At 40.4% G+C, this 10,342-nt stretch overlaps 1 protein-coding gene across 3 annotated transcripts; it reads right to left on the reverse strand.

Annotated features, from left to right (window-relative positions):
- Window positions 1–72: 72 nt before the first annotated feature.
- Window positions 73–10,284, reverse strand: LOC144202102 (D-serine dehydratase). Of its 3 annotated transcripts, none has more exons than XM_077725079.1 (10): window positions 10,186–10,284; window positions 9,698–9,845; window positions 8,844–8,973; window positions 3,585–3,735; window positions 3,311–3,491; window positions 2,678–2,796; window positions 2,471–2,597; window positions 1,485–1,547; window positions 1,302–1,407; window positions 73–1,225 (listed from the first exon to the last, which is right to left on the reverse strand). In XM_077725079.1, exons 1-10 carry the CDS (start codon window positions 10,196–10,198, stop codon window positions 1,136–1,138), a joined length of 1,128 nt encoding a protein of 375 aa, XP_077581205.1. In that variant the 5' UTR covers window positions 10,199–10,284; the 3' UTR covers window positions 73–1,135. The 3 variants fall into 3 exon arrangements, 2 of the variants coding, with proteins under 2 accessions (XP_077581205.1, XP_077581207.1); XM_077725081.1 differs by having other exon boundaries at window positions 10,105–10,264; XR_013327462.1 differs by having other exon boundaries at window positions 1,182–1,225; window positions 1,485–1,542.
- Window positions 10,285–10,342: the final 58 nt, after the last annotated feature.

Below are 10,342 nucleotides of genomic sequence, written 5' to 3' on the forward strand. Positions count from 1 at the left end.
AAAACATGCATGGTAAGATGATTGGACACTAAATTGATGTTAAAGCGGTTCAGAAAATGAATGAAAGTGAAATGTGTGGAAATGCACACCCTGAGCAAAGGGAATCAAAATAGTTTATTTGTTCATATAGAATATACCAATTGAAGATGATAAACAATGTTTTTTTGTTTCAACAACACTCTTAATTCACATTTCAACTTAAACATGTAGAAGTACAAATTATACTGGACATAACACAGAACATCTGTTCAAAGCCACAACTTTTTGTTCATTTGCAATGCTTGAATTACTTGGTTCGTAATCAAAAACTACAATATCTACGTAATATTGGAATTTGTACCTTTTCGACAACGTACTCACAACTCCACGTGCTCGTTCTTAGAGGATTTCTTTAAAAAAAAAAAAACACGGAAAACACACCCACTGGAACTTCAGGTCAATTCTCAAAACAACATTCTTTATTTGCAAAAGAAAAGACACGACCTGATAATCTGACTCCTGTGTATAAATTATTTTCCAACAGGCAAAAGTGGGCGTGAATTTGAAGACTAGTGGGTGGGATTCAGTTAAAAAGTAATTTCCATATAAGGATTTTTATAAGTCCAGTTAGTCTGTTAATTAACTTTATTTAGCACTTAAGCCTTGAGAATACTACTCTCAGGATATTTCAATCTATAATGGAACCTTTTTGTACAGCCAAAGCTTAACAGGGAAGGAATGATGGGTCTCAAGACAAGTGTGGAAAATGTAAGACAAAAAAGCATCTATGTAATAATACAAACAGAATACATGATTAGTGTGGGTAATGTCAAAAGGGTTATAGCGCCCAGGGGTCTCCAAACTATTCCAGAAAGGGCCGCAGTGGGTGCAGGTTTTTGTTCCAACCTATTAGAGGAAATCCTTCCACCAATCTGGTATCTTAAAAGTGCAATCAGTGGATTGCCGTCAGGTGCTTCTTGTTTCAGCAGAAACCTCATTGGTTAAACTATTTGTGTTGAAAAGGTTGGAACAAAAACCTGCACCCACAGCGGCCTTCGAGGACACGTTTTGAACACCCCTGGACCATAGGCTGGTGAAGATATCTTTTGAGTATATAACATTGCATAATTATAAAGCGCCTGTTATTTATATCTGTTCACCATCCACGAGTAGGTTTCCACTTCCCCATTAGAACGCCCTCTGAGTGCACATGATACACAGGATGCATAGCTGCTGTTGCACACGACTGGAAAGAAACAAGAGACCATGAGACGAGGAAACCTCACACGATATCAAACATGGTTTTGCATAAGAAAACTAACATGGTATGGAATCAGTGTGAGCAGAGAACCCAGAGGGTACATGTTGAAATCCAGTTTTCCTGAGAGAGGTTCCACTTTTCCATGCTCCTGAGTCATGGACAGAAGCCTGTAAAAAACATTGATAGTCGCCTCCATTCAAGTTTGCAATTAGTAATTAAGGAATTTGTTATAAATTACAATTACATCAGGTCTGGATGTCCTTCAATTACAGCATATCCGGTTGGAAGTTTCCCAGCACCATCTAAACTTGAGTTGTAAACAAACAAAATTTGAAATTAGAATTGGATTGAAAGTTCATCAGAACAAAATTCATCATTCATTTTTAAATACATAAAATAAATTTGAACAGCAGTGCTAAAAATATGTAAATAGTGAGAACAATTTAGAGCTGAATTGCTGATTTATAGCAAAATACTGTAAACAATTTTTTTCATGTCTTCAGCTGAGTGTTTTTTGAGAAAGGACAACAAAAAACTTTTCTTTTGGATGTTGATGTTTACTTCCATTTTACAGAAACTTGAGTGCAGTATTACGACTTGATACGTTAATATACAGTCACACCTATTCTTACAAATGCCTCTAGGCACGAAATGTTCAGATTATGAAAAATTTTAATATGCAAAAGTTACGAAATTCCCCAAAAAGTAAATGCATTTCCTTATCCGTTATTTTATTTCGAAGATGTTGTCTAATTCTAACTTTAGAACATCGCTAACCTCTATTGAGCGCTCATTTCCTCGCTATCATTCGATCTCATAATGACAATAAAAGCATTCAATTCAATAGGCTGTCTCACAACAACTACTATCCATGTTTCAAGATTCTCTCGCATACCAGTGCACCTCGGCTAAAGTAATGATTGTAATTCCCCAACGTTAAGATGTATTGATGACCCATACTGTGCTTACTATTGTAACCTAAACTCTTTCGGTGGTTAGTTCATGAATACATTTTGCTAATCTGAGTAAACTATTGATGGCATTAAGATAATATTAATAGCAAGTACACAATTATGGTACTGATGATGCAATTTTTCAGGTTAGTTTATTGAAATTGTTTCGAAGAGAAAGATGAGATGATGCTAGTCAGGTATCACTGGCTCAACTACACTGAAAATGGCTTGTGGTTTTAGGGTGATGTATAAACCTAGCTACAGGATTACAGGTTACCTTAACCCAGTCCATCCACAGTCAATCAGTAGTTGGTTCCTGTGAGGACAGTGGCCAATAATTCTTGTCAAAACCCGCACAGCAATGTCTTCCACGCTGCATGAGCCAATGATAGACTGCTGCACATCTACAGAAGAAGCAAGTGATGCAGTTTTACAGCAAAAGATTTACTCAATTGGGCCTCACATAACCATTAAGTGCACAAACCATAAAATACATAGTTTCCTGGATGGACCTCGGTAAGGTGTACCATGTCTTGGACTGGATGACTACATGACGGTGTGGAGCCAATGCTGGACTTGCAGGTGATGCCAAAAATCTTTAACCTAAAAGTGAAGAAATAACTTACAAATATCTTGTGGCGGTCAGAAAGGCCTGCTTTAATGGCCTAAACCAGGAGAGGGCAATTATTTTTTTTAGGGGGCCACATGAGAAACAGAAAGTATAATAGCATATACACACATCTATTTATTTATTTTTTTTAAATTATTTTTAATGATTCTATCCATTCCCCACAAAATGGGAAGGTCCACTGCAGGAGTCACAAACTCTGGTCATTGAGGACCCATATCCAGTTTATTTTTTTCCACCTGAAGCACACCTGAATGATCATCTCTGTTCAGATGCCTGAGAATAATCCTCATTGTTGATTCAGGTATGTTGGGGGTGGGAGATGTGAAAAACAGAATGGATAGGTTCCCATGAAGACCACGGTGACCCCTGGTCCACTGTATATTTACCAAATTTGATTTGAAGATGGAAAAATTTCTACCAACATAATGTGCCAAAAATGTTGAACTTGAGTTTATAGCTATAAAATCAATAAAGGAGTTGATTCACTTCTCCATGAATTGCATAGTAAATGTGGTGGTGTCCTTTGCAACCCTCTGAATTTGCTGGACTCCTCTGCAGTTGTAAGTGTTTCCACAGTGAGCATAAACTCCAGTTAGCTCCACACCATCTGCCGCAGCAATAGACTGAGCCAGTCTAAGTGCCTCAGGCTCTGAATGCAGGATGCCGGCTACAATGAATGAAGACAATCATGAGCTGTAATTCTGACTCTGTACATTGTTTTGTGTTAGCCCTATCTCGAGTTTCTTGAACACTTGTTTACCTCGGCCATTGCCACAGTCCAGTTTCAACCAGACATGCCACCGCCGACCGCATTTGAGGGGTCTTTTTCTGAGTTGCTTAAGAGCATCAGGATGGTCCAATAAAACTTGAAAGAGCTCCAGTCTCTCTGACAAGATAGCGCAACGCTCCACCTTAAAAAAAGCAAGATTGCTATGTGATTAGTTGATACTATTTACATAAAAATAAATAATGCGATCCCATAAGTTGCTACCCTTATAAATAAAGTTGTATGTGTGACAGGGTGAAGTAGTTGATGTTATACATGAGCGCAGGTGTTAAGTTAAAAAGGGACTCATGCCGCGTAGCATGCGTTAAACACACGGCGATGACGTAATGGGCACGCGCAAGTCACGCAGTGATTAACCAATGGTCATAGACCTTGGTATAGTATAATAACGGGCTATTCAGACATTTCTCTAAGTTGGTTTGAAATACAACAAAGGACCTGTCTGATTATTTCACCCGTCTTTTAAAGGTATGTTACTTTGTTTTGAATATCGATTGAGTGTGAGATGTGCAAGAGGCAATAGTCGCATGTGAGAAAGAACGTAATGCTTAGTGATGCTTGTTTACTTTTTTTATGTGTGCGCGTAAATGTGCGAGTCTCGGGTATTGTTTACAGCAAGCTACCTTCGGCCGCTGGTTATTTACTTTTTCATGTGTGCGCGTAAATGTGCGAGTCTCGGGTATTGTTTAAAGCGAGCTACCTTCGGCCGCTGGTTGTTTACTTTTTTTTATGTGTGTGCGTGAATGTGCGAGTCTCGGGTGCATTGTTTACAGCAGGCTACTTTCGGCCGCCGTTATAAGGGTAGCATAATAAGTATGCAAAATATGACGCCCGGAACAAAAGGTAACAAGTTTCTATACTCATAAGTTATAATCGTTTTAGCAACAAGTACATTGTTTGGGTTATAACGGGTTGTTAATATGTTACTATGTATATATTTGAGTGTTATTGTATATTATGTTTTGTGTGAATTGCTTTGATATAACTAAAGTTGGTTTGAAATACAACAAAGGACCTGTCTGATTATTTCACCCGTCTTTTAAAGGCGAAATACTGCTACCCCGTGGAAAATCACGGGTACAACATTTTTGGAGGCACCGCTGGGATTGCTGCTTAGATGACCAGTATTCACAACCTGACTACTGAATGCTGAGCCAGCAGAACCAACCACATCCAGGAACAAGACAGTGAGGAGAGGCGTTGTGGTGAAAAGGGACGTGAAGTTGGCAGAGTACTCGTCATCTGAGGCCAGTAGAGATCATCAGAGAGACGGTAAAAACGTGCCAGTTCAGTGCTCACACTTTTGCATCATAAACCAAACTCCTACTGTGTTGAGAAAATGGAAATGGAACGGGAGCAGTTACGCCTGGAAGTAGAAGAAATGTTTTTCAAGCTAACAGTTAATGACCTGTTAGAAATATGTGATTTCCTTAACATAGGGAGTCCGGAATGCATATCACGAGTGCCATTGTTGTGTCACATCTATAACCACCTAAAAAGGAACAAACTCAAAGACGAGGATCAAGGTATGGCTGAGTTGTTAGAATTAAAAGAGGGGATAAGGATGTTGTATGAAGACAGAAGACTGGGGTGGCAGAGACTTTTTGGGGCAAAGCAGGCAATAAATAGTGAACACTTGGCCTCTCTTGAGAGCGAAAAAAATCTCAAGAGGGACCTTGAAGCCATGAAACAAGAACAAGCTAGGCATAATGGAGAGAGCGATAAGCAAAGAAGAGATTTGTTGGAGCAGCTCTCTGCGAGAAATGAAGCTATAGAAAATCAGCGGTACGAAATTATAGAATTGAAGGACCAGCTTGACAAAACAGTTGGCTGTTTAGCAAAGGCAGCAGCAGATGTGGAAGCAAAAGAATTGAAGCTTTCATCTTATGCAGAGGAAATAGCCCGACAGAAAAAACTCTTGGCGCTAGAAAACTTGCATACTGATGAAATCGTTCAATCTAAAGATCACATCATCAAAAGACTGGAAGAGGACATATCGCAACAGAGAGAAGCCTTTCAGAAAAAGATTGACCATCTTGAACTTCAGTTTGAACAAGCCGAGCAGCAGAAAACTGATGAGATTAGAATACTACAAGAAGAGCAAAAGGCTCTGGAGAAACAGGTAGACATGCTTGTTGCGGAGAAGGAGAAACTTTTTCAGACCAAGCAAGCAACAGAAAGAGAGAATATGGCATCTCGCCAGAGGGAGGAAGTACTGAAAGAGGAGCTTGAATTACTGAAGCTGGAAAAAGTTACATTCTTGAAAGAAAGGGAACAAGAACAGGCGAATGAGAGGTTAAAGATAGAATCAACAAGAGCTTTGACCCAATATGGTAGATACTGACAAGTCTCCCCTTGAATGTCAAAAATCTAGTGAATCAATTCCTACTCAACAGACAAAGACGAGTAGATTCCCAAAGGTCAAACCAAAACCAGACATTCGGACATCAAGAAACGTACAAGCTAAACCTCTGAACGCAAAAGAAATGAGCTCCTCTTCAAATCTGGAATCTGCTGGCAAAAAGACAAATGAAACTGAACCAGAACCGACGGAGATACAGAAATCGAATTGGAAGGAGCCTTCGAATAAACTTGTGCATGTTTACAACTGTACCCGTTGTGATGTGACAGGTTATTCACCATTTTATCTACTGTTCGGGAGTTCGCCAAGGCTTCCAGTGGACATGCTCTTTGGACTATGCAACAGGTCCGATGCAGATGGACAGCAGCACTATGTGGAGAAATGGAGACGAGGGATGGAGGAGGCGTACACCATTGCCACCGAGAACGCACGGAAAGCGGCAGAAAAAGGTAAAAAGCACTATGACACTAAAGTAAGGAGTTCTGTGCTACAACCAGGAGAACGCGTCCTGATAAAAAACCTGACACCAAGAGGAGGACCTGGGAAGCTCCGTGACTTCTGGGAAGATACAGTTCACACAGTGGTGAAGCAAATGGGATCTGACCTACCAATTTATGAAGTTAGGCCAGAAAGAGGTAAAGATCGTTCCAGAATTCTGCACAGAAATCTACTAATGTCTTGTGACCATTTGCCCGTTGAGATAACACCAGAAGAAGGGAAAATCGGCACGAGGACGCCGAGAAAGAAACAGCAGCCGGCATCTCATCAGGAGTCAGACGAAGAAAGCGATGACGAAGATGACTTCCACTATGAGCTACGCCAGCTAAATGAGAGAGGTACCAAAGAGATGGAGCCGGAGCACAGGCCACTGCCTGTGGACCAGACACACGAAGTGAGGGGCCCTGCTTCCGGACCAGTACAAGTAGAAGAGGACCATCAGCTGGAGGACCTGCCTGGTGAGGGAGCAAACCCTCCTCTTGAAGGTCCTAGTGATGAGCAGTTGTCAGAGACTTCCCCGCCAACCGCCGTGACGGAACCTGAGGCGCTGACTGATGAACGGCCGAGAAGGGAGAGACACCCACCACGACGTACGACCTATGACCATCTTGGAATCCCCTCCTGTTATAGTACACAGTCACCGCAGGAGCGGCTAACTGTTTACCCTGCACCAGGAGTGGCCCCTTGGTTAGTACACCTGCATCCATATTACCTGCAGCCACCTTTTTTGTTTGGACTCCAACAAGCTTGAACCTACAAGGACGACGTGCATGATGCGGTCATGGACTGTCATGGACTGTTATGGACTGTTATGGACTGTTATGGACTGTTATGGACTGTTATGGACTGTTATGGACTGTGATTACTGTGCCATCCAGTAAAACGTGGACCGTACGAGTTGTGGATTATATTTGAACTGTGGCCCGTGCCGCCTGGACTTTAATGAGCAACGGCTCACCAAAGTGGAAATGTTTGGGAGCATATTAATGTCGGGACGACATTTGTTTTTGTGGGGGAGAGTGTGACAGGGTGAAGTAGTTGATGTTATACATGAGCGCAGGTGTTAAGTTAAAAAGGGACTCATGCCGCGTAGCATGCGTTAAACACACGGCGATGACGTAATGGGCACGCGCAAGTCACGCAGTGATTAACCAATGGTCATAGACCTTGGTATAGTATAATAACGGGCTATTCAGACATTTCTCTAAGTTGGTTTGAAATACAACAAAGGACCTGTCTGATTATTTCACCCGTCTTTTTAAAGGTATGTTGCTTTGTTTTGAATATCGATTGAGTGTGAGATGTGCAAGAGGCAATAGTCGCATGTGAGAAAGAACGTAATGCTTAGTGATGCTTGTTTACTTTTTTTATGTGTGCGCGTAAATGTGCGAGTCTCGGGTATTGTTTACAGCAAGCTACCTTCGGCCGCTGGTTATTTACTTTTTCATGTGTGCGCGTAAATGTGCGAGTCTCGGGTATTGTTTAAAGCGAGCTACCTTCGGCCGCTGGTTGTTTACTTTTTTTTATGTGTGTGCGTGAATGTGCGAGTCTCGGGTGCATTGTTTACAGCAGGCTACTTTCGGCCGCCGTTATAAGGGTAGCATAATAAGTATGCAAAATATGACGCCCGGAACAAAAGGTAACAAGTTTCTATACTCATAAATTATAATCGTTTTAGCAACAAGTACATTGTTTGGGTTATAACGGGTTGTTAATATGTTACTATGTATATATTTGAGTGTTATTGTATATTATGTTTTGTGTGAATTGCTTTGATATAACTAAAGTTGGTTTGAAATACAACAAAGGACCTGTCTGATTATTTCACCCGTCTTTTAAAGGCGAAATACCACCACCCCGTGGAAAATCACGGGTACAACATATGAAAAAGTTTGCGCACCGCTGATAATTTTTAAGTAAATCATTGGTTGTTCGTTTCAGCAATTTCAGTTAAATACGTAAATCCTATAGCAGAAAAAACAGGGATAATTGAGAAGTCAAATGAAGTTTACAGAATTTACAGGTAGAGTGCAATAATTGCTTCAACAAAAATTAGCAGATGCATAATGATAGATCTGAAAATTCAACTTCAGGAGCAGGTTAAGAAAGAGTGAGATCAATTTAAATAGGAAATAGGCTTATTATTTTTATTTGTAGCATGCTGCAGTCATTGGATTACAAAAAAAGTTGCATTTCTAACATTATCATATATGCAAACAAACAAATCACAATTGCGTAATAGATATGCAAATGTTGTGGCTACATTTCTCATTAACAATATATGTATATGGTTGTATCCTTGTAGTTGTTCTAAAATTAATGATTTGCTTGCTTGCTTTATAATGTGGTGTATAAATTAGAACATGAAAAACCTTATCAAAAGGTAGAGAGTAGGCATAGAGGATGTCATCAAATCCATGGTCAGCATAAAAGCAGGCCTCTCCCAGAGTGGAAACCACAATGCATCGTCGTGAACCCCCTGTCATTATGTCAGCACACTCACTGGAGATGGTCAAAAACACACAGATCAGTATCCTATATGTTGCAGACTCAGTTATACTGGTTTTAGATACAAACACAAAATTGTTGGTATCTTAAAATAAAAAATGGAAACCCTATAATAATGACTGAATAGCCTTAAAGGTGAAAAGAAATCCCACAAAATGAATTGCAGATCGTTTCTGGGTGGGTGGGTTATGGCCATCTTCTTTTTAAATTAATTCACATAATTTTAAATAAAGCTTTAACCATATTCAACAAAAATGACAGCCACTGGGAGGAGACCAGACTGTAGGGAGATTGTCAAGCAAGACGCAACGTTATCGCAACAATTTCAAAATAAAATAACGGATAAACAAAATGCATTGATGTTTTGGGGGATTTTGTAACTTGTTTCTTGTTTTTGTATTTAGGAAGACTAATTTGCATATCAAAGTTTCGTAACCTGTCCCTTTCGTATGTAGAGGCACTACAGTTTTTTTTTTTTTAATAGTATGCATCTTTCTGCTCTCTTTCATTCTATACATGTAACAGTGTTTGTTTTTGATTAAAAAAAAAAGATCCTCCTCGTGCCCTGCGATCGGCTGGCCACCCATTCAGGGTGTCCCCCGCCTCTGGCCCAGAGACAACTGGGATTGGCTACAGCACCCCCCCCCCCCCCCCCCCCCGCAACCTAATTGGGATAAAGCGGTTCAGAAAATGAGATAAGAGACGTGTGCGTACATACATGGTTTTGTGGGTCTTCATGTGCGGGCGGAGCTTAACTCCTAGCTTCTCAAATTTTTCAATCATCCTCTGGGCATTTTTCTTCACTTTGTCCAAATCGACCACCATAGCAGGAGTACACAAGGCTGAGAGGGGCTGCCCATCCATAACTACATGATGTCAACACGCATTGCAATGACATTTTACTGCATGGCTGGCTTCAAATCACATACTGAGCCAAATGAAATACTGAATGTTGTAACTTTAAGTATATTTGTGAAAACAAACAATCGAACACCGAATGAAAATTTTCTGGACATACTTGAATTTTTAGCTCTGCCTATCGAAAAGTAAAACTCTGAGAGAGAATCTGCACTTTTACATGTGGTTCACCCACTCAAATATACAGAAAGTAGACTTTCACCTTACCTACAAGCCAAACAAGCGCTTTAAAGTTAGTCAAAGTCACCTACGATCCACAATATTTATAGGGTATATATAATTCCAGACCTGTGCTACGCATGTGACAGTAAAGATGTCATACATATGGGGATCGCTGTTGTATGTGCCTAGTAAGCCAATGTGGACAGAGGTCGTCATTTGTCGGCCATCTTTAAAGACAGTGCCATTCGTGTCTCAATACATTAAAAACAAATAACCGGCAATG

The sequence above is a fragment of the Stigmatopora nigra genome, chromosome 9 (genome assembly GCF_051989575.1).
Source record: "Stigmatopora nigra isolate UIUO_SnigA chromosome 9, RoL_Snig_1.1, whole genome shotgun sequence".
NCBI classification, from domain to species: domain Eukaryota; kingdom Metazoa; phylum Chordata; class Actinopteri; order Syngnathiformes; family Syngnathidae; genus Stigmatopora; species Stigmatopora nigra.

Coding starts and splice junctions, on each gene's coding strand:
- LOC144202102 (XM_077725079.1), bottom strand. Junction 2,797..3,310: donor ACTATGCAATTCATGGAGAA/GTGAATCAACTC, acceptor CTTCACTTTTAG/GTTAAAGATTTTTGGCATCA. Junction 1,408..1,484: donor GAAGGACATCCAGACCTGAT/GTAATTGTAATT, acceptor TGTTTTTTACAG/GCTTCTGTCCATGACTCAGG.